We start from the raw sequence: 25,362 nt of genomic DNA, 5'->3' as shown, positions 1-25,362 counted from the left end.
TACACAAATAGAAGACAACTCATAGGAAACGAGATGGTAAATCTGGGTGAAAACATATCGATAGTTTTCCAACGATGGCTTTCACTAAAATATAAAGATCAGGGTATGTTTGTAACACCTGGTAAGATTGGTAACGTTGGAATTAAGCGTGCCATGTCCGATTTAGGTTCCTCTATCAACGTGATGCCACTTTCATTCTACGATAAGATTTCCACTGATCCATTGAAAGAAACGAGGGTTACAATACAACTCTGTGATAGATTAGTTATTTACCCCGAGGGAGTATTAGGAAATGTTTTGGTGAAGGTAAATGATTTAATATTTCTTGCTTATTTTTATATAAGTGGCATGGAAAATAATAACAACTGTTGAAAACATTTTGATGTTTCGATATAACAAATTAAGTTAAATGAATTTTAAGATTTTACAAATGATTTTCTAAAAGTATATTCGATTTAATTACTCGAATATCAAATTATTACTCCAAGTCTTTTAAGATCAATTTCAAACTTTACTAAATGTGTAAAATTGTGTTTTATACTTAATATATTTTTGAAACAATTTTCACAAAGTATTTTGAACCAAAATCAAGCCTAAAATCAATTTTTCAGAGTGATGCACCGATGCACCAATCCATGCATCGATGCACCATGAATTAAATTGAACATCTAATACATTTGATGCAACAATGCACCAGCCATGCATCGATGCACTCTGGCTATTTTGAAACATCGAATGCACTTGATGCATCGATGCACTCTTAGTGCACCGATGTACTAAAGATCCAACGGTCAAAATATTTGAATTTTACACTGATGCACCGATGCACCGATGCACCATGGGTATGCATCGATGCACTGACGCTCCCAACTGCTTTAATTAATTGTTTTCACACTAAACGGCTCTATTGACTCCACTAATCATCCCCAACATTCAGAAGTGATTCAAGGTGTATTTAAACAAGCTTAAAAGCCACTGATTAATAACAAGAAATATCAAGCAACTAGATTCAAGAGAGAATCAAAGAGAAAGCAACAAACCTCACGTTTTAGCATTTTAAGCCTATTTTTCATTCAATATTCATTTTTCTTTCAAGAACACTTATTGTGCTCAATTGTATTTATTCTTGAGTGTTCTTTCTTTGTTCTAGAATTGTGCAAACATATTTGCCTTGTGAGGTTTTTCTTGTGAGTTTGCAAATTTGTAATCTTCTCTTTGAGAAAAGAGTGTTCTCAAGAATTGGGGTATATTCTTGAGGGAGTTGTAAGGTAATCTCTTTTTCCTCAAAAGAAAGAAAAAATTAGTGAATTTGTTGGAAAATCCTTAGTGTGAATAGCTAAGGTAGTGGACATAGACTTTGGTTGATAAAGTCGAACCACTCTAAATCGTTGTGCAATTACTTTCAATTTTCTGCAAAAGCTTCCACAAAATTTTAATTGCCAATTCACCCCCCTCTTGGCCGATTTCGTCAATCGATTAACTCAACAATTGGTATCAGAGCCTCACTCATTTAAAGGTTTAATCACCTCTTGAGTCAATTCGGGAAGAGTTACATCGATTATCAAGTCATTAATGGCCTCCGCTTTAAATTACGACTCCGGTCTCACTCATCCAAGATTGTGGAGTGAATGAGAGACAAGAATGTTCCAGCTCAACTCTAAAGCCATCCATATCATATTTTGTGCTCTTGGACCAGATGAATACTGAAGAGTTTCATCTTGTACAACCGCCAAAGAAATATGGGACAAACTTCAAGTCACTCATGAAGGTACCGATGAGGTAAAGAAATCTAAAATTAGTATTCTAACCCATAGCTATGAAAATTTCAGGATGAAACCAAATGAAGATATCAAAGCTATGACGGATAGATTTTCAACGATTGTCAATGGTCTCAAATCATATGGAGAAATCATTTCAAATGAAAAGCTTGTGAGGAAGTTAGTCTACTCCCTTCCAAAATCATGGCAATCAAAGAAGACGGTAATCATCGAGTCTAAGGATCTATCGTCCTTAACTCTTGAAGAACTAATCGGTTCCCTTCTCACTCATGAAATGATGCTTGAAGATGAAGTGGACCTCGATAAGATTGACGAGACACCAAAGGAGAAGGAGAAGAAGAAAAACATTGGAGTTGCTCTCAAATCCACAAAAGATGAGAGTGATTCAAATGATGATGATGACGACGAGGAAATGGCATTATTTGCCAAATGATTCAGAAAGTTGATGATGCCCAACCGAGGAAGAAAATTCAAACGTCATGAAGGCGTCAAAATTGAATTGAAGGAGAAAGTCCCGATCATTTGCTATAAATGCAAAAAGCCTGGGCATGTCAAATATGATTACCCACAATTAAAGAAAAAGGGTCAATCCAAAAAGAAACACAAGGCTCATGTAGCTACATGGAGGGATGAAGAAGGTTCCAATGAAGAAGAACAAGAAGTTGCAAACTTGTGCTTGATGGCTATCGGGGAAGATTCTAAGGTAACCTCTAACTCATTTGATTTGGATGAATTATCTTATGATGAGTTATTAGAGGATTATAATGGGTTGGCTTTGGATTATAAGACTCTATTTTCAAAATACAAAAATGATATTTCAAAATTGAAAAACAAAAATAGTCTTATATCCAAGACCAACAATGAGCTTGAAAGTAAGATCAAAGAATTGCAAATAAAAATTAATGATTTTGAAAAGAAAAATACTGATTTGCATAACTTACTTTCAAAAGTTCATGATGATCATCAAAAGATGATGATCTTAAAATTTCTTTTAATAAGGTTGGAACAAAAAGTTTGGAAAAATGTGAGAATTCAAAATCCAACTTTGTTAAGAAAAGTTTTAGAAGCTACAATCATAAAAGTCCTTAACGAACCTTGAATCGTAAAATTGTTAGGAGTATATGGGTTCCTAAAGAATTCATTACTACTAAAGATAAGGATGTCCTTTATAAATCGATACCAAAGGGGACAAGGATTTTAGAAACTAATTAATATGGACCCAAAAGAATTTGGGTACCAAAAATTAGAAATTAATCTATGTTTGTAGGAAAATGAGCATTGCTACAAGGCACGAGAAACAAATCCAAATTCATGGTACCTTGATAGTGGATGCTCGAGACACATGACCGGAGACAAAAGCCGGTTCATAGAGCTTAACGCAAAAAATGGAGGAGAAGTGACTTTTGGTGATAATTCAAAAGGTCACATTGAAGGTATTGGTACTATAGGTAATATCGCTTCCATACAAATTAAAAATGTGTTATATTTGAATGGATTAAAGCATAATCTATTGAGTATTAGTCAACTATGCGATAAGGGATTCAATGTCATGTTTGAAATTAATGGTTGTAAAGTCGTTGACATTGCATCTAATCGGGTTATGCTTGTTGGTCATAGAATAGGAAACATATACATGGTGCATTTAGATTTTATTGATATGACTAATTTGTGCCTAGTTACTAAGGATGAACATGATAGTTGGTTATGGCATAGGAGACTAGGACATGCTAGTATGAGTGTTTTGCAACGTCTAATTCAAGGTGATTTAGTTCGAGGGTTGCCTAAGCTTAAATTTGATAATGATAAAATTTGTGATGCTTGTGCTAAAGGAAAACAAAAGCGAGTTTCTTTTAAATCCATTAATGATGTGTCAACTAGTAGAGTATTATAATTGATACATATAGATCTTTTTGGGCCAACTAGGACTACTAGCTTGGGTGAAAAACAATATGCATTTGTCTTGGTAGATGACTATTCTAGATATACTTGGGTTATATTCTTAAGTACTAAAGATGAAGCATTAGAAAATTTCATCACATTTTCAAAAGTAATACAAAATGAAAAAGGTTACTTTATCACTAGTGTTAGAAGTAATCATGGTACTGAATTTGAAAATCTTGGATTTAATGAGTTTTGTAATTCTAATGGTATTAGCCATAATTTTTCAGTGCCTAGAACCCCTCAACAAAATGGAGTTGTTGATAGGAAAAATCAAACTTTTGAAGAAATGGCTAGAACCATGCTTTGTGAAAATAATTTGCCAAAATATTTTTGGGCAGAAGCCACAAATACTGCTTGTTATGTTGTAAATCGAGTAATGATTAGACCAATTTTAAAAAAAACTCCATATGAAATTTTTAAAAATAAAAAGCCTAACATTAGCTATTTTCATCCTTTTGGATTTAAATGTTTTGTTTTGAACAACGGTAAAGAAAACCTTGGCGAATTTGATGCTAAAAGTGATTAAGGAATTTTTCTAGGTTATTCCTTAAATTCTAAAGCTTATCGAGTATTTAATAAAAGAACTTTGGTTGTAGAAGAGTCTATACATGTTGTTTTCGATGATAATCTTCTTCCAAGGAAGGATTCTTTTTTGAATGATGAAGTAGGTATTATAAATACAAATGACGTTAGACATGACGTTGGAGAATCATCATCAAAGGAAGAAATGAAAGATGAGGAAACTCATGATCCTCTTGAGAAACCATTGAAGAAAGGGAAGTATCTTATCCAAGAGAGTACAACTATGTCAAGGATTGTGAGATTATAGGTGATCCATCCAAAGGGGTAACAACTCGATCTTCTCTTAGAAATATTTGTAATTATGTTGCATTTATTTCATGCATAGAGCCTAAGAACATCAAAGAAGCATTAAAAGGTGAACATTGGATTATGGCTATGCAAGAAGAATTAAATCAATTTGAGAGAAGTAAAGTATGGACATTAGTTGAAAGGCCTAGTAATAAATTTGCTATAAGTACTAGATGGGTATTTAGGAATAAGCTTGATGAGAGTTTTAATATAGTGAGAAACAAGGCTAGACTTGTTGCTCAAGGGTATACTCAAGAAGAGGGCATATAATATGATGAAACATACGCTCCCGTAGCTAGGATGGAAGCAATTATAATGTTATTAGCATTTGCATGTTTTCATGAATTTAAACTATATCAAATGGATGTTAAAAGTGCATTTTTAAATGGTTTTATAAAAGAAGAAGTGTATGTGGAACAACCTCCAGGTTTTGAAGATTCAAAATTTCCAGAACATGTTCTTAAATTGACAAAAGCACTTTATGGTTTAAAACATGCTCCTAGAGCTTGGTATGAAAGATTGTCAAATTTTTTAATTGAAAAATGTTTTTCAAAAGGGAAGGTTGACACTACATTGTTTTTAAAGCATAAAGGTAAAGATTTATTAATAGTTCAAATTTATGTTGATGATATAATATTTAGTTCTACTAATGATGTTCTTTGCCAAGAATTTTCTAAGCTAATGCAAAGCGAATTCGAAATGAGCATGATGGGGGAGCTCTCATTTTTCTTGGGACTCCAAATCAAGCAAAGAAAAGATGACATCTTCATCAATTAAGCTAAATACGTCAAAGATATGCTCAAGAAGTTTGGACTGGAAAATGGGAAACCTCATGACACTCCAATGAGCTCTTCTATAAAGCTTGACTTGGATGAAGGAGGTAAATGTGTGGATGTTAAATTATATAGGTCAATGATTGTTTCTTTTCTTTATCTAACTGTAAGTAGACCGGACATTATGTTTAGTGTTTGCTTATGTGCTAGATTTCAATCATGGCCTAAGGAATCACATTTACTAGCTGTCAAGAGAATCTTTATATACCTTAAGGACACTCCTAGTTTAGGACTTTGGTATCCTAGAGATTCTAGCTTTAGCTTGCATGCTTTTTCTGATGCGGATTATGGAGGATGCAAATTAGATAGGAAAAGCACCTCCGGTACTTGCCAATTCCTTGGAAATATGCTGATTTCTTGCTTTTCAAAGAAACAAAATTGTGTTGCATTATCTACCACTGAAGCTGAATACATTTCAGCTGGTAGTTGTTGTGCACAAGTTTTATGGATGAAACAACAACTTTTTGATTATGGAATTGAAGTAGGTACCATTCCTATCAAGTGTGACAATACTAGTGCTATTTGTCTCACTAAAAATCCCATCCAACACTCTAGAACTAAGCATATTGAAATAAGACATCACTTCATTAGAGACCATGTCACTAAGGAAGATGTAGTTCTAGAATTTGTTGATACTTTGCATCAATTAGCGGATATCTTTACAAAACCTTTAGATAAGGAAAGATTTTGGACACTTAGGAGAGAATTAGGTTTAACTGACCTATATTCACTTAGTGTTTAAAAATAATTTTTAGCACTTTTAAGAATAAATGAAAAATGCTTAAAATAATATTTTTGATTGCATTCTTGCTATTAGTTAGGGGGAGTTTATGATTCTTGATGAAAATTAATTTTATGTTCAAATAAATATTAATTTGATTGATTGAACATGATTAATTTTTAATATATGAGTTGTCAATACAACTAGAGCTAATTAATTTAGCATTTTGAGTATTTAAAACGATTTTTTGACTTTTTGTGCTTCATGCACCGATGCACTTAACAATGCATCGATGCATCCCTTTGAATTGCATCGATTCATCATGTTGATGCACCGATGCACGCCTTGAATATGCATCGATGCACATGGTCATGCATCGATGCACAGGGTTATGCATCGATGCATCCGTCGGGTTTTGGGGTTTTAAAGGCTTATTTTTCTCATTTATCTCAAACCCTAAAAACTATTCTCTCTAGCCATTCATCCCTCTCACTCTAAAAATATTCATTCTTGCTCAAAATCAACGATTTTTCGTCGGAATCTTCAAGCTTTTCAACTTTCAAACCTGCTTCAATCATTAAATCCTGCAAAAGAACTCCTCATCCCTCTAAATTCGAATTTTCAAGGTATTTTTCTAAAAACCTCTATTTTACAAATTTTTTATTTTAGAACTAGTTTTAATTAGTTCTAAAATGTACATTATATCGGGCATTAATTGATTGTTGATTCTAAACAAGTTTTAACAACCAATTTCATCAAAACATAATTTTTCAAAATTGATTTGAATTTCGAAATTAAAAAAATATTCGAAATTTGAAAATCAGAAATGTTTTTGATTTAATTGTTTTTGTCATAAAAACTATATTATAATCAAATATTGTTTTCAAATAGTTTTTCAAAACATGCCCATTAGGATATGGTTTAGAGAACCTTGAATTATTGAGGACTCATTTGAGTTTTGGGATTGATTGTGCATACATGTGTTTCAAATTGCAGGTGATATTCCTTATTCCGATTTCCTTTAAACAATGTCAAATCCTAAACGCCCTAGAACTTCATCGAGTCGTTCTCGTTCAAACAAACCTCATAATCTCGTTCCTCCTCCACCTTCATCTCTATTAGGATCTTGTTTTAACATGCCTGAGCGTCGTAGAGACAAATTGTACTCTAGGTACAGAAATTCTTTCCAAACTTATAGAATTCGTGAGGAGCGTATTCCTTCGCTTCAAACCATGGTTAAAATTGACTTCGAATACCTTCCGACTCTTAAAGCTTGGAAGTTTGATAAATTGTTTCAGCTTAAACCTATCGTCTATCAACAATTGGTCTGCATTTTCTATTCCAATGCTGTGTGTATTCAAAATGAAACTCAATGTGGAACTATAGCCATTAGATCCTATCTTTTAGGCCAATTTATTAATATTGACCCCGAGACTATAACTTTCCGATTTGGGTTAGATGACAGTGGTGTATATAATGAGAATGAAAATGTGGAATATCCCTATGTTCTAAACTCCAATGTTAGTACTCTACGATCTCATCACGATCGCTTTCTCCATTTAATGATCTCTTGGTGGTTTAGACCATCCGGAGGTAGGTACTCCACACTTCGTGCTAGGGATTTATGGTGGATGTATTGTATTAAAACTAAAATCAAAATAAATCTGCCCCACATTTTATTCAGTCAACTAGTGGACATTGTAAACATTGTTCCTTCAAAACATGTTGAAACATTGATTTATGGATGTCTTCTTAGTAACCTCTTTATCAAACTTGGTCTAGAAGTCTCTCTCGACAATCCTATCCCACTCCAAAATCAAATCAATCTCACATCCTTGAAGAAAGCGGATTGGAAACAAGACGAGGTAACCGATCAATGGGTTTTTAGACCCGGCAAGCAAACTCCGGGAGTTAGTTCCTCACGAACTGCTCCTAGCTCCTCTCGTGCTCCTCCTCCTCAAGCTCCGGCTGATGAAAATGATCCTGAATTTCAACAACTTATGCAAGACATCGATGATCACGTACCTGATGACGAGCCTACACCGGAACCAGCTCCACAAGAAGATCAAATGCCTCCGTATTTTTGTTCGTTTTTGGAGACATTTGATTTACGGTATGCGTCCATGGATTCGCGATTCACAATCATTGAGTCCCAGCTCTCTACCTTGGGAGCTCGACAACAAGATATGAATGATCGTTTGGATGCACTCTCGCTTGAGATGAGAGCTCATTACCCTCCTCCTCCTCTCGATCCTTCAATGGATGAATAGACTTATCTTGCTTTGATTGTTTTTGGGTTGAACTTGAATTTAAATTGTTAAAACATTTTGGATTGTCTTTCTTTGATTGTTGGATGACTGTTTGATGGATATTTGAAATTTTATTTCATATATATTTTGGTTTGTTACAATATATGCATCATTTACTTTTTAGTTGAAATATGACCAATTTACCATTTCACATTTTATTATTAATATTGATTATGAAACTAATGGCTAATCTCTCTTTTGATTGTGATCTTAGCAACTTAAGCTATATATATATAGATATTTAATCAATTGGCTATGTTTTTCAAAACCTTGTTTAAATCGATTTTAAGTCTTTTTGATTTAACAAAAAGGGGGAGAAGTGTTAAGTGTTAAAAGTTTTAAAGGGGAGAAGTGTTATAGTAAGGGGGAGTATTTTGGAGTAATTTTCAAAACTTATTTTCAAAGAAAATCTTAAAATTACTCAAGAGTTTTGTTATATCAAAAGGGGGGAGATTGTTGAAAACATTTTGATGTTTCGATATAAAAAAAATTAAGTTAAATGAATTTTAAGATTTTACAAATGATTTTCTAAAAGTATATTCGATTTAATTACTCGAATATCAAATTATTACTCCAATTCTTTTAAGATCAATTTCAAATCTTACTAAATGTGTAAAATTGTGTTTTATACTTAATATATTTTTGAAACAATTTTCACAAAGTATTTTGAACCAAAATCAAGCCTAAAATCAATTTTTCAGAGTGATGCACCGATGCACCAATCCATGCATCGATGCACCATGAATTTAATTGAACATCGAATACATTTGATGCATCGATGCACCAGCCATGCATCGATGCACTCTGGCTATTTTGAAACATTGAATGCACTTGATGCATCGATGAACTCTTAGTGCACCGATGCACTAAGGATCCAACGGTCAAAATATTTGAATTTTACACTGATGCACCATCGGTATGCATCGATGCACTGACGCTCCCAACTGCTTTAATTAATTGTTTTCACACTTAAACGGCTCTATTGACTCCACTAATCATCCCCAACGTTCAGAAGTGGTTCAAGGTGTATTTAAACAAGCTTAGAAGCCACTGATCAATAACAAGAAACATCAAGCAACTAGAATCAAGAGAAAATCAAAGAGAAAGCATCAAACCTCAAGTTTGAGCATTTCAAGCCTATTTTTCATTCAATATTCATTTTGCTTTCAATAACACTTATTGTGCTCAATTGTAATTTATTCTTGAGTGTTCTTTCTTTGTTCTAGAATTGTGCAAACATATTTGCCTTGTGAGGTTTTTCTTGTGAGTTTGCAAATTTGTAATATTCTCTTTGAGAAAAGAGTGTTCTCAAGAATTGGGGTATATTCTTGATGGAGTTGTAAGGTTATCTCTTTGGCCTCAAAAGAAAGAACAAATTAGTGAATTTGTTGGAAAATCCTTAGTGTGGATAGCTAAGGTAGTGGACATAGACTTTGGTTGATAAAGTCGAACAACTCTAAATCCCTGTGCAATTACTTTCAATTTTCTGCAAAAGCTTCCACAAAATTTTAATTGTCAATTCACTCCCCTCTTGGCCGATTCCGTCAATCGATTAACTCAATAACAACAATACTGGATCTAAAATTCTTCTCAGGTGACCTCTATTAAGTACGACACACTTAAAGTAGATGTCCAAAGCGGTATTTTAACTATGGAATTTGACGTGTAAAAAACTATTAAATACCCATATAGTGTGGCGTTTAAATTTTATTGATATTGTCGATCAGTTAGTAGATGAATTTTTAGAAACTAACCTGTTTATCCATGTTTGCAGAGAATTGGAAAAAGAGGATTTCAACGACATGAATACGGAGTTTGAATAAATTTCTTCTACAATTTCTAATTTCTGGTTAATGCTTTATAAGTCTAAAAATCTTCCATCCATTTTGTAGTTACCAAACTTAGAGTCGGAACAATTTTTGAAATGTTTGAAGCAATCATTTTTTGGTGAAACGATGTACTATCGGCCACTATTTCAGACAAGCTTCCATGTCTAAAAAGATCCGAAGAAATGCTTATGAGATTGTTCGAAGCTATAAGGACAAATTGAAGGAACTTATTGATCGTAGAAGTTCTCGTAGGAAATATCTTAGTTGGAAAATACGCATGAAATGGAGGAAGCATTTTGAACAAAACCTGTAGTCAAAATCAGGTCGTCAAATTAACTACGTTAAGTAAAAGCGCTCTATGAGAAACAACCTATTTTTTTCGTTTCTTTAATTTATTTTTATTTATTTATTTTTATCGAGTACTTATTTATTTTTATTTTTCTTGAAATTTCAAGTACCAAGTATTTTGATCGAGCTTGAAATGAATGTCCATGACATTAATTTTTGTATGGAAGTTTTGGTTTCATCGCAACAATAAAGAAGCAATTTGGCCACTATTTGGGAGACTCAAACGTGCACACCTATCCTTTTCACATTCAAATCTCTTCCACTTATCCTCTTCGGATCCCGTATTTATATTATCTACTCAAACCAAATTTAAACACCAATTCCTTTTTGACCAACCAATATCATCCCATCCTTTAAATTGTTGCACCCCACACGTTTTTCACCCGCTAAGCAACTCCCATTTTAATTCAATTTCTTTTTCTATTTTAAACCCCCACGTGACTTGATTATTAAAAGAAACAAAAACCCTTTTCTTTATTTTTTTTCTTTTCACCGCACATCTTCAACCTTTATTTCTTCCTTTTATTTTCCAAACTCAGCCGCATGACACCACGAAACCCACCCACCCCCGCCCCATCATCGCTAGTTTTGTCTCCCTTTACAAAGCCAATCCTCATTGTTTCATTATCTTTGCTCAGCCACTATGGTTCAAACGCGAAATCAAGGCACCGACGATTATCTCTCTCCAGTTAACTACGGATATCATTATCCGTCGTTTCGTCATACTCCCAAATTTCTGATTCATTGTCAATTGTCGGCTCATCACAATTGATGTCAACGTCAATTCTGTCACAAACAATGCCCACTGCTGAAAATTATTCTTTTGATGAGGTAAACAGTGAACCATGATTTATTATTCCAATACTGATGTACTGCCCAATTTTGGTTTTGTAGGAAATTTTAACATAAGTGGTTTAACCAAACATCCTGTCTGCAACAGTGGCATGATCAAGCACTCATCACACGAACAATTCACCAATGAACATGGGAGTATTCTCTACCATTTCTGTTGTACTTTGTGGGCAAAAGATTACATTGAATTTTATCTTGCTTATCTTATGATTTGTTCGATTGTATACGTTGGTTTACTTAGTGATAACTTGGTTGAAATTTTTAGCCTTCGTCGATTATTTTTAGTATGTTATGATTGCTTAAGTTCATGTGATTATTTTGAGCCCGTACATTTTTTATAGTTGAATTGCATGAGTAGAAATTCAAGTTGACTTTATTGTAACATTCTTTGATTTAGTTGATTGAAATTCACCTAACTCGATGCATTAACACACTTTGGTAAGATTTTGAGTCTTGATGAGCATGTTCTTTATTTTTTTTATGCTCTTATTCTTGTTTGAGTGTGTCGAACTAAATATTGAAAATCTAAAACTTGTATTATGATGCATGTATGAGATTACACAAAGGAATTTGATGCTTTGAAATGATTTAGGATTCACCCAATTTTTACCTAAAAAGGTCTACCATTTTCTTCTCCGTTAGATAACCATGTTGAGCCTATATCCTTTTCTTTGCTTTTACCACATCTCTAAAACCCAAACCTTTTAGTTTTTCCCTCTCTTCCACCCTTATCAAAACAAAGAATTGTAATTTATGTGATCTTGTTCCACGAAAAAAACAGAAAAAAATAAGAAAAAAACAGAAGCATTAGGAAAAAGCAGAAACAGTAAAAAATTAAAAAAATCAGAAAAAAATGGTTGTTTGATTACTTTAATGTAAATATTTTGTTGATTCATTTATCTTGCTTTGCTCGTGGACTTGGTTTGATTATTTGAAGAACTCTTTGTCTTAATTATTAACCCTATTTCTAGCCTTCTTTCCCACCTTTACCTAAGCCTCATTGCACCCTTTTTAAGACCCAATGATATTTGCATCTTGTTTCTATTAAGTATCAGAGATTTGATTGTGTTACAAGCTTATGGACATTCATGTTTAGTTTTAACTTTGAGCATATTTGCACCCGAAACACATTGAGTGGATTGAATGAATCTTTGTGAGGAATTGAGTTAGGTTGAATTTTGATTGATGAATGACTGGAAGTTACGATGTTGTTTAACTTGATCCTACATGTGTTTATTCAATTGAATGATGTATTGATTCAAGTAATTATTGTGAATTTGGCTTGCATAATTTACTTTGGTATGAGATGAAGCGGAAAAAGGTAAATTGAGTTTTCACCACTTTGATCAAAGCATGCTTGAGGACAAGCATGAGACAACTGAGGGGAATTTGATGAGCATTTTAAATTGATACTTTTTTACTTGTAGTTTCTCCCCTTTTGTGAATTTATCACTGTTTATTTAGGTTGTGTTTAAGTTATCTTTATGCAATTAATTGTTTTTTAGAATTGGGAGCAAAAGGGCACATTCTTCAATTTTTTATTTTCTGATCACGATTGTAGATATGGGCACGACGTGGGTCTGATGTGACAGATTCTAGAAGGTTAATTAGCACGAGGAAGATTCTGGAAGTGGCCTACTTAGTACGATTTAAGGAGATATTTTAGGAAAATTATTTCTAAGTTTTAATTTTTAAAAACATTTATATTATCTTTGAGATTTAGGATCATATTCCTTGTTATATATAGGACTTAGAAACGTATAAATACCCTCATTAGGGTAAGGCTTAGATATCTTGAATTTTATCTTTGTTACTTTGTTTTCATTTTTTTATAAAAGATTTCTTTTTTCTTTACTTATATTGTTTTTATAAAACTTGCTAAGTATGATTCATATCATGCTTAGCTAATTTTCTTTTTAGTTGAGAGCTAGCAGTGACTCAATTTTACACGTGAGAATTGAAAAGCACTTGAGACCCTTCGGGTTACATTTTCGATTTTCTGTTTAATTAGTTTTGCAATCAACCTTAGTTTCCAAATTAAACAATGTCATTTCAAAAAGTCGACGTTGGTCTAGATGTTTTATTTATAGTTGGAGGAAGGATTGATCTATGATATATTCGACTTCCTGTTAACACACTTAACGGATGTCCGCTAAGGAAAATCAAGATCATATTCGATTATCGATGAGGCAACATAATTCAAGTCGGGTTTTTCCAACACTTAGTATATTTGTTCTAATGATAATAGATGTGGTTAGTCCACTCAAGAATCAACTTTCAAAGAGTGACTTAAGAAGATCGGTTACCAAAGAGAAAGACAAGTTACAATTGGTTGAACCTTGTAGACTATAATCGACATGAATACCGAGTAAAAATCCATTTAAATGATCAAACGAAATTGAAACAAATCTAGCTCGAGGCGATTTTCTCATTATTGTTTTAAATCTATAATTACGTTTTCTTTTATTTTACTTCAATTTTAATTCTTTATTTTCCACTTTATTTACCTACCTTTATCTCTCATTCGCCAACCCTCCTTTTATTTATTTTTGATGCAGCTGCCTAGATTGAAATCAACACGAAATTACAACAAGAATTTCTAAGTCCTCGTGGATTGCCCCTTTTCTCCACTTTACCACTTATTTCTATTTAATTTATTTGAGATGATGATTTTATTTGAAGAGTAAAATAATGCTTGTCAGAGATCATAACTATGATCCCAACGTAGTGATTTTTAGAATTATTGTAACACCACACTCGCAATTTAAAAATATAATTATTTTTAAAGGTTAACTACATGACCGATTATTTATGTTTGTGTTTTGTCAACTTTTCTTCATTGATCTTAAAATACATAATATATGGTCATTTTCATTCTTATTTAACTAAGATGTGATCACCATAAGTTAACAGTCGTTAAATATTTTGGTATAATTACACATTTGGCCTTGATTATTTATATATTCTCTCAATTTAATCATACATTTAATAAATTAAAATAAATTTAATTCTCCAATCGAACGAGTATCATTAAAATATATTTTTAAATTAAAACAAAATAAGATATTTTAAAATAATAATAAAATATATTTAATAAGTTAATATAAATATATTTTAACATAAAATATATATTTTTAAATAAAAATGGATTAAATTATTTTTAAATTAAGTAATAATAAAATATATTTAATAAGTTAATATAGAAAACATTTATTAAATTTAATATATATAAAATATTATGAATTTAAATTAAGTATTTATAAACTAAGATATAAAATATATGTATCATGTTGTCTATTTTAGATCAAGCATTAGTCTTGGCTCAATGATTGAGTACATGTTTGGGTTTCCAAGACACGTGACATCATTCAATTGAAAGATTAAATTTACTTTAATTTATTAAAAGTATAACCAAATTGAGAGAATATATAAATAACATAGATCAAATGTGTGATTATATTAAAATATCATATCACCAAGGTAATGATAGTTAACCAATGGTGATCATATTTTAATTAAATAAAGTGATCATAAATTATTTTTGAAATCAATTATTTTTTAAAAAATAAATTACACCATAACATATGCAACATCTATAACTACAATCTCATTATTACTCCTTACTCTTTATTATAATTACATTTTACTCCTTAATCTATGAATTTTCAATTTCAATTAGGATCTGATCTTTTAATGGTTTAATTTATAACTTCTCTCAAATAATTATTTTACTTTTACTATAATAATTTTTGTGTTGTCACTTTAATAAATAAAAATTATCCTCATTGTAAGTATTTTATCTAAAAATATTGTAAAGATATGTACGATATTTCATCTAAAAATTTAAAGGGTTAACTATATGGATAATACCTTATGTTTGTGTTTTGTCCACTTTTGGTCATTGATTTCAAAAAATATAAGATATGATCAATTTCGATTTTATTTAATTAAGATGTAGTCATTATGGGTTAATTGTTGTTAACAATTAACGGAATATGTGACGTGATAGTTGATATAATCACACATTTGATCCTTGTTATTTACATATTCTCTCAATTTAGTCATACTTTAAAATAAATTTTAATATGAAATATATATTTTTAAAATATTTTTAAATTAAGTTAATAATAAAATATATTTAATAAGTTAATATATATAAAATATTATGAATTTAAATATTTATACACTAAGATACAAAATATACACCATGTTGTCTACTTTAGACCAAGCAATAGTCTTGACTTAATGGTTGGATACATGTTTAGTTTCTTAAGGGAACAAGAGCTGCCCCAATGTGCTTTTCTTTGTTTTCTTTCAACCAAAGGATGACACATGACACTCTTTGATTAGTGAAAATAAATATATTAAATTAAAATAAAGTTAATCCTCTAACCAAATGGTGACACGTGGTATGACATGTGACATCATTCGATTGATGGATTAAACTTATTTTAATTTATTAAAAGTATGACTAAATTAAGAGAATATATAAATAATAAGGACCAAATGTGTGATTATATAAAAATATTTAAATTTTGTTAAAGATATTTAACTCGAAGTGACCATATCTTAATTATATAAAAATGAAAATGACAATATCTTATATTTTTTAAATCAATGACTAAAAGTTAAGAAAAACAATATATGTGATATCTTTGTTGTTAACCCAAATTTTAATTAACACTAAATATCCGCTTTATTGAAGATTAGAAATGCTTTGCAATTTGTGTTGCCGGGATCGATCAAGAGACGCAAAAGGCCAAGAGTGAGTCTCCTGCAGTGAATCCTGGATCCATGAATCCAAGACTCACCTTGTATCCGTGTCCTATGTAAACACATCCCTTGCTAACTGACGCGCCACCATATATGGTGGCCCCTGTGTTATAAGGCCACAAGATTTTTCCGGTGATTGCACTCATTGCATAAATCGGTCCTTGCTTAAACGTCGAACCACCTAATAGAACTCCGTTTGCCACGGTCACAGGGCCACTGACTGTAGCATTGCTAGGATCCGCTGTCGACCAAAGGATGTTGCCATTTTTAGAATCCAATGCTACCCATCCGCCAGCATTAGTGACCTTTTTAGATGGCTTTAAGGTGAAGTTTTTGCGTCCAGAGTTAGCAATGTTGGTGTAGACTCTCCTTTCATCTGTGGCAGCTCCCCATATTCCTCCGCCGGAGAGACCACCGGGTCCGGCTTGCTGCATTCCCATGTACCAGTTAAATTTAAGGATGTAATTAGCATGTTTCAAGGATGTAATAAACATTTCAGATATCTTACTGTGGACCATATAAGGTTGCCATTGTCGCGGTCTAACGCCCAAGCAACTCCACTTTTCTGAACAGCAACAGCAAGGTCTCGCTTAGTTCCATTAACATAAGTGGTTATCATCATTGGTGCTGCTGCAAAATCAGCATCTTGGTTGGGACCAGGAGGACACTTTGGGTTCGACACATTGTTGTTGCATTCGAAAAACCAAACATCATAGCCCCCTAACTGATTGAACCACATGATCTTTCCACTGTCCAAATCAAGAGCTAGAATTGAATCCGAGTGGTTTTCGGGCTCCACACATTCATCATTACTAGGTGCATCTGTCCGATTGTTTAGTCTCTCCTGACAATCTCTTACCCTTTTAGGTGCCGAGTAGAGGTTTCCCGTGGCAATATACACGTGGTTCCGGCGGATATCGATCGACGGGCTGCTTCCCCAAAGGGCGGCTCCGGCATACTCCCCGAGGCGGCCGAAATTGTCAGGCAGCATATAGGTTCGCCACAAGATTTTTCCAGTCCGGGCATTTAGTTTAACAAAACTTCCTCGAAAGAAACAACACTGTTCAATGCCGACAGTCACCTCTAATGAAGATGTGCCAACGTAGAAATGTCTGAATTTGAACATAATGAATTGTCAAAAAAAATTAATAGACGGAACATAAGAAGATGATATGTAAATAGCTGAAAAGACCGACCCCTTGTAATACGTTCCCGACATGGTGATGACTGCTTTGTAGTGTTTATCGAGTTGAGTTAACCAGACAAGTCGCCCATTTGATCGTCGAACTGCGACAACATAAGCTGGTCCACTGAGTCCAATGATAAGCAAATCATCTGCAATCACCGGAGTGGTTCTCGACACTGTTGCATTGGCGTCGACGTTGGATATAACTACTGTTGAATTAAGACCAGTCAGCTGTCGCAGATTTTTCTTCCAAACAAGACTTCCGTCTAATGCTTTCACCGCATAAAGGTATCCATTCCAGCTAGGGAAATAAAGGGTTCCATCAAAAATTGCTGGTGTTGCAGAAATATCTCCACCTGCATAAAATTCCCACTTCAATCGTAGCCTTGAAGCTGTTCTTAGGCTTATTTTGGTTTCAGTGTCCGCAAATCTCCTGTTTAGTATATTTCCTCCGTGGTTCAGCCAGTCCTGCACATCATCATTCTCACCTTTAACATGTTTGATTCTTGATTTAAATTACGGTTGCCCTCGTATTTTCGATTATATTATATTTATTGTACTTATGTACATAAAGGATATTATTACGGTCACAACAGATTATTAGATTTTTTTATTTTACCTTGATAGAATAATAACGGGAATAACAACCCGCTATTAATGGTTACCTGTTAAATTATGATTGTGATGCATTGTTATTTGTCTGATTCTGTTTTAAAATGTTATTTTTTACAATAATAATTCCAGACGGTACTACTATCACTGTATAATAGTTGTATTTGAATCCCTGGATTAATCTACACAAAGAAAAAGGGAGAAAAAACGGAATGGACTCACATTTGAACCATCAGTTGTGGAGGCCAGCAGAGAAAGAAGGCAGAGGGAGAGAAGGAGCTCCATTGAAGTTGAATTATTATGCTAATTTCTTAGAATCATGGACCGTATATATATACTATATATGTATGTAATAATTGCTCATTTCTGTGGCCCTGCAAACAATTATGTCGATTGATTTTGCTTTATTTCATTGAGAAAGTGTTTACATTGATAGAAAAATATTGATTTGTTTTAATAGACAAATTTGACACTACAACTGTAGGGGGAAGTGAAAGTAATATTTTTAAAAATTAGATTATGTCCCCCTTTTGTTTTAAAAATTAGATTAAAAATTTGAATTTTATATCCATATAATTGTCTTGTAGATATATCTTCTAATTATCAAATAAATAAAATTAAAATTAATTTTATAATGAAATTTATTTATTTAATTGATATTTATAAAAAATAACTTAAAAATAATTAAATAAAATTTAATTAAAGATGCAAAAATAAGTGCATATAACCTTTTTCCCTTCAATCAGAACAACAAATTATGCAAGTACGATATTAAATTAAATGAAAAACAACGTGAAACGGAAGTATACGCTATTTTTCATATTAATTATTTATGAATAATTTATTTTTAATTATCAAAGTAAAAGTTTAACATAAAATTTGGGGCATATTAACTTATGGATAATTATTAAAAAACAAATATACTCTAATTCTATTAAATTTATAACATTTTTTTCATAATATAAAAAAATACTAATTAAAATGAATGAATATATTTTGAAGAATGAATTTACGGAGAGGGAGACCGTTATAGAGCGTAGGTCTCGATGAAAAGTGAAATTTTAAGGGCAACACATCCACCTTTGCAGAACGATGGACGATTTGAGTGGCGTTGTGATAATGTTGATGCAGTTGGTGGAATAATGGGAAATGATCTAGCAATTTAGGACCTTGTTAAGTGTTCATGGTTGAGGGTTGTATATGATGTTTCACGCATGCATGAAATTTGCGAAACGTGGAGGTTATAGTGGAGACTTATTGCTTGGAAGTGGTTGAACTGTTCTAATGAAAAGGGATTGCACTGATGGAAGTGGTTTACGCTCTGATTAGAAAGTAAACATTAAGCATATACGATGATTGGATAATGGAGTGGCCGCTTACTTGACATGATTGAGTCAAGAGAGTTCGATTGAGGATAGGATATTTTCGACACCGCCAACTTTTATTGTTGGATTACTATAGATAAATCATGTAATCATAAATTAGTTACTTTTATATATATATATATATATATATATAAAGTGGAGCAAATTTCAATATCCAAGATGACAAATTTGCCCAAAGATAGGAATCTAAGGAACATTAATTGAATCAATTTAATTAAAAGTGCACCATCTAATTGGATATTTAATTATTTGGCACAATACCTAATTCCACAAGTCAATGCGAGTTTTCTTCTAATATTATGATACAAAATGGTGGCCTACGTGCAATAAGTGAGGCAAATTGGGTTAGCTAGGCTTTTGTTTGGTACACCGGGCAGCACTTGTTTTTATTAAAACGGGTAAATTACACTTTTGGTCACTAAATTTTAGAATACTTGCACTTTAGTCATCGAAATAAAAAATCATTAGAATTATTGTCAGCAAAACTTTTATTTTGTTCACTAAGCCATTAAATCATTAACGACAATTGACATGGAACACCCACATAACGTTTTAATAAATTAAAGAGGTATCGGGTTTAGACACTTTGATAAGTTTTTCTTTTCTTAACAAATTATAAATCTAATCATAATAACCTAAAGAGAATGGAAGGGTGTTAGATATAATCTTGAACCTTGGGCAATTTCTCAATTATGATAGCTCAACTCTAGTCTGCTATGAGGCTACATCAGCATAGGGTTGTAAACTGAATTAGTTTTGAATTATTTGTGATTTAGTTTTGCTATTGGTTCTGTGTAAAAGCTTAGGGTTGTTGTATTGAGACATAGTCTTCTAGAATAAACAAATACTTTCGTTCATTCTAATATGTTTTTATTGTTTAAAAATCTTATATTATATTAAACAAAATGCTCCTCCAATTTGGGCATGTAGGAGCAAACAGTCGTCTTTTGCCTGCGGCATTAGTACCAGACAATAGATAACTCATATACACATGACATTGACACAGTTACATTGACACAGTTGTTTGAGAAGTAGAAAATCAAACCCAATTCAAAGAAATCATCAACCAAACTAAAACAGACTATAGTACTTCCTTCCCAAAACATGAAGCTAGAGCGGTCATTGGAGTTCCGCTAACACCACCGCCCTCGACATTTTTCATGGAACGATGCCAACTTACAATCTCCAACACTGCACTTAGTCAACAGTCCAGCTCTATTAGATTGTGTAAACAATACTGAAATCTTAAGAAATCTTCTTGATTCTTTATTGATGAAGACATGGTTTATATACACGTGATAACCAACTACCTAAGCTGGTGTAACAGAACGCTAACAAACTAATTGCCCTATACTTCTACACACACATTAAGCAGATTGCTTCAGCATTCTAGATTCATTCTAGAACATTTACTTCAATATTCCCCCTACTTTTTCTCTTCTCGGCTTCAGCAAACGAATGCACACCAAGCCTTTGTCTAAACTGAACAAAGATATCTTTCGTTAGCGTCTTAGTAAGCCCGTCTGCCACTTGATGTTCTGAAGGTACAAAATTCACTTGAAGCTTTCTGCAGCAACTCGTTCCCTCACGAAGTGTATGTCTAACTCCACGTGCTTTGTTCTAGAGTGGTAAATTGGGTTAGCACTCATTGCAATCGCACTAGTGTTGTCATTACACACTACTGATGCAGCCTGAATTCGAACCTTCATATCACATAGCAAAGCTTCAAGCCAAATGATATCAGATGTGGCATCAGCTAGAATCCTATACTCAGCCTCTGTAGTGGACCTCGAAACTATCTTCCATTTCTTTGAACTCTATTGAACCATGCTACCACCAAGGAAGACACAAGTGTCCGATATGGACCTTCTATCATCAATACTACTTCCCCAATCAGCATCAGCAAAGGCCACAAGTTGGAACGGTTCTTTCCTTGGAAAAAAACCAAGCCATAGTCGAGTGTCCCCTTAAGGTATCTCAGCACATGTTTGACGGCCACCAGGTGTTGTTCGCATGGTGCGTTCATGAACTGTGCTAGCTTATTCACACAATAAGCTATGTTGGCCTTGTATGACAAGCATATAACAATGACCCAACCAAGCTGCAATATTCCTTTGCATTTTCTAATAAACTGCATGCACCATTGCTCGACAGTTTAACCGATGCAACCATAGGAGTTGAAGCTGTTGTGGCCTTGCTCATTCCTGACTTATCTAATAATTCCATTATATACTTATTTTGACTGAGGATGACTGCACCATCGACGCTCTTAACTTCGATTCCAAGAAAGAAATTAAGCATGCCCAAGTCTTTGAGTGAGAACTTCTCTCATAGCAACTTCACAACCCATTCAACATCCTCATTGTTTTTTCCTGTAACAATGATATCATCAACATAGACTAAGACATACGTGCTAATACTATCGTTATGTTTGATTAACAAGGAGTTATCTGTACGAGAGCTTTAAAACCCCAAATCAACAAAAGTTTTTCAGCTTAGAGTACCAATTCCTTGGTGTTTGTCTTAACCCGTTCAACGCTTTCTGTAATTTGCACACCAACCTTATTCCATCTACAGCCTATTGTTCAAAGCCTTGAGGTTGTTCCATGAACACCTCTTCATGTAATTTACTATTTAAAAAGGCATTATTAACATCTACTTGCCTCAGAATCCAGCCATTGTGAGCAGCAATTGTCAACACAACATTTACGGTTGACATTTTTACAATCGGGCTAAATGTTTCTTGAAAATCATGGCCAGGCACTGTGAGAATCCTTTGGCCACGAGTCTGGTTTTATATTTTCGTAATGAACCATCAGTGTTGTGCTTGACTCGAAACAACCACCTGCAGCCTACAACAGACCTTCTTTTGGAAGAGGGACAAGCGACTATGTATCGTTCTTTTGAAGTGCTTCATATTCAACAAGAACAACATCCTTCCACAGCGGATTCTTGAAGGCTTCATGAACATTTTGAGGTTCAACCTCATCTAGGTTGTTGTTATTCTGACAAACAAATCCACCACTGAGAGTTGAGGAGTACAACATAGGTTGTACACTCCATTTTTGTTGCGTGTTATCATGTGGTGACCTGTTACTGGTGGTGGTGTATCATGCCGATCGCTATCGCTTGGATCACTGCTACTCGACCCTTCATCAGCCATATTCGATGAGGAATCACCTGTCTCCCTTGAATTTAGTTGTATAGCCACATTCTCATCTTGTTGCTCGACCTCATTTGCTACATCATTTCTTGAGACCACAGGCTGCCCAACATCTCCAGGTAGGCTCATATTGTTAAAGGAATTAGACCCTGATTCATTAGTACTGACCAAAGGGTTAACATCGTGTGGTTCTCTTCCCATGTAAACACGTTGAGTATCACCAACTATAGGGAGTTTTGTACCACTCCTATGCAACGCACACTTGCATCTAGCCTTGGTGCCTGTCACTGCAAAAGGAAAAAACTCTTCATGAAAAATAACATGGCGTGAAACAAACACTCGACCATTCGATTCCATGCATTGATAGCCTTTGTGCTGAGTGCTATATCCTAAGAACACGCACTGAGAGGATCGATAGTTGAGTTTGTGAGCATTATACGGTCGTAAATGAGGAAAGCAACGACACCCAAGACTCTAAGATAGCTATAATATGGTTTCTTGGAATACAACACCTTGTATGGGGATTTGTCTTGAAGAACACTTGTAAGTAGTCGATTGATAAGATGCACAACAGCACATACAACATAGGACCATAACTTAAACGGTAATGACGCTTGAGCCATGAGAACCAAGGCTGACTCGATTATGTGTCGATGTTTTCGTTCGACTATACCATTTTTTTCGGAGGTATATAGGCATGCTACGCCTAACGTCTTGAGCCAAGTTGAGACTGATCAATACTCGCCTCCCCAATCGCTTTGGACTTCTTTTACTGTGGTGTTAAACTGAGTTTGTATCAGGCTGAAGAACAATCGGAAGGTTGGCAGAACTTGGTCCTTGGTTTTGAGTAGGTAAACCTAACTATTCCTCGTGCAAGCATCAATGAGACATAATACTGTATCATTGGAGGCTATGTGTGTTGGACCCCATACATCACTAAAATTAAGTGAAAAAGCGTTGCATACACCGTTTGAGATTGATTAAACTACAGTTTATGACTCTTACCCAACCGACATGCCACACAAAATGAATTGACAACCATATTATTTTTAGAAGGAAACATTACACTAATTTGTTTACAAGCTTGCACAAGACAGAATGAGCAGGGTGCCTAAGCCTCTTATGCAATATACTATATTTTTTATTACTACTATTGGAATCATCTACCATTGTGACTTGACAAGCTTCCAAGCATTCTGTATTTGTTACGAACTGATAGAGGCCTGCACGTTTTGTCCCTCTAGCAACACTGTTTTGGTCACCTCATCCTTAACAAACACGTCCGCGCATGAAATTCAAAGAATACTTCGTTATCTCTAGAAAACTTTGACACAGAAAGAAGTTTTTGGTTACTGAGGGCACATGCAATAAATCATTAAGAACCAGTACACGAGAGTTGGTGGCCATAGCTGAAGAACCAGTTAGAGTTATGCTCAAGCTATGCCCATTACCAACAACTACCTTACCTGGTCCAGTGTAATCCGAGCTAGTAGTGAGGTTTGAGGCATCAGAAGTGATGTGGTGAGTAGCCCATGAGTCTACAATCCATTGACCAAAATTTGTGGATGGCGTATGTTCTTGAGCATGTGCACCACACTGCACGACTTGCATTCATATAGAACAGTGTGATTCGCCTCAGTATCTTCATTTTTGTCAGCCAATATGCCTGGAAACGTCTGATCGAAGCGATGCCAGCAGCGATCAAGCGAATGTTCATTCTTTCCACATAGCTGACATTGCAACCAAGGACGACCACGCCCTGTAGTTTTGTTATTCCTATTATAATTGCCATCTCCATTGCCACTGTAGACTTGAGCTGAAGGCCTGCCACTTTCACGAGAAGCTTGTTCTTATAGTAGCCACATTTGCACTCATGGGCATGGATTGTTGTAATTGAAAACCACTCAATTGTGATTCAGCATCCATCAAGATTTTTTTCACACTGTCAACTGAAAACATATATTTGCTTGCAGTAATCATAGCAACAAATGGTTGATATTCAACTGAGAGACCATTGAGAATGGTAGCAATTTGTTCAAGGTCCGAGATCGCACTCCCACACGCTGCAAGTGATTCTAACACTTCTTTAACCTTTGTAAGATAGAATCTCATGCTATCATCACCCTTCTTGATGGATCTAAGTTTGCAATGCAGACTCATCACTCTCGTAGTCGAACGATTGGCAAAGAATTTCTGAACCATTCGCCATACATCAGCTGCTGTTTCAGCTCCTACAAACTGGGGCAGCAAGGGATCACTGATCGTTGACAGAAACCAGGATGCAAGAGCACTGTCCTGAGCAACATAGCTTTCATAGTCTTTATTCACAACACTAGCACCTGATTCATCAACAATTCGAGCTGGTGGTGGCAATACTTCTCCATTGAGCAGCCTCTCCAACCTGTGGCTGCGAACCGTGAGCAATACTTGTTGTTTCCAAAACAAGAAGTTCACTTCATCCAGCAGAATGTTGATCTTCTTGTGTGTGAAAGTCTTGCTGCTACGAGCAGTTTCCCCGAAGTCCAAGGTAGCACTGTTACAATCACCCATGAGGGGAGCAATCTCCAGGATCAAAAGGCGGATGATACCATATTAGATTGCGTAAACAATACTGAAATCCTAAGAAAGCTTCTTGATTCTTTATTGATGAAGACATGGTTTATATACACGTGATAACCAATTACCTAAGCTGGTAAGCTGGTGTAACAGAATGCTAACAAACTAACTGCCCTATACTTCTACACACACATACAACAGATTGC

The 25,362-nt window shown here is 34.2% G+C and overlaps 1 protein-coding gene across 1 annotated transcript; it reads right to left on the bottom strand.

Moving 5' to 3' along the window:
• Positions 1-16,220: 16,220 nt before the first annotated feature.
• Positions 16,221-18,337, bottom strand: LOC120187901 (polyvinylalcohol dehydrogenase-like). Its single transcript, XM_039191493.1, has 4 exons — positions 18,275-18,337; positions 17,451-17,923; positions 16,763-17,366; positions 16,221-16,682 (listed from the first exon to the last, which is right to left on the bottom strand). Exons 1-4 carry the CDS (start codon positions 18,335-18,337, stop codon positions 16,224-16,226), a joined length of 1,599 nt encoding a protein of 532 aa, XP_039047424.1. The 3' UTR covers positions 16,221-16,223.
• Between the last annotated feature and the right edge of the window lie 7,025 nt (positions 18,338-25,362).

This window comes from Hibiscus syriacus, unplaced genomic scaffold (genome assembly GCF_006381635.1).
Source record: "Hibiscus syriacus cultivar Baekdansim isolate YM2019G1 unplaced genomic scaffold, ASM638163v2 tig00113726_pilon, whole genome shotgun sequence".
In the NCBI taxonomy this organism is placed as follows: domain Eukaryota; kingdom Viridiplantae; phylum Streptophyta; class Magnoliopsida; order Malvales; family Malvaceae; genus Hibiscus; species Hibiscus syriacus.
Note: the sequence above shows the minus strand (reverse complement) of the source record. Positions and strands in the feature narration are given on the sequence as shown.

Bases quoted from the DNA above. Each gene is read 5' to 3' on its own strand.
- LOC120187901 (XM_039191493.1), bottom strand. From the start codon at position 18,337: ATGGAGCTCCTTCTCTCCCTCTGCCTTCTTTCTCTGCTGGCCTCCACA. The intron at 17,367-17,450 runs GTCGGTCTTTTC...GTTCAAATTCAG, and splicing joins TCGGGAACGTATTACAAGGG to ACATTTCTACGTTGGCACAT. The intron at 16,683-16,762 runs GTAAGATATCTG...ATGGGAATGCAG, and splicing joins GCAACCTTATATGGTCCACA to CAAGCCGGACCCGGTGGTCT.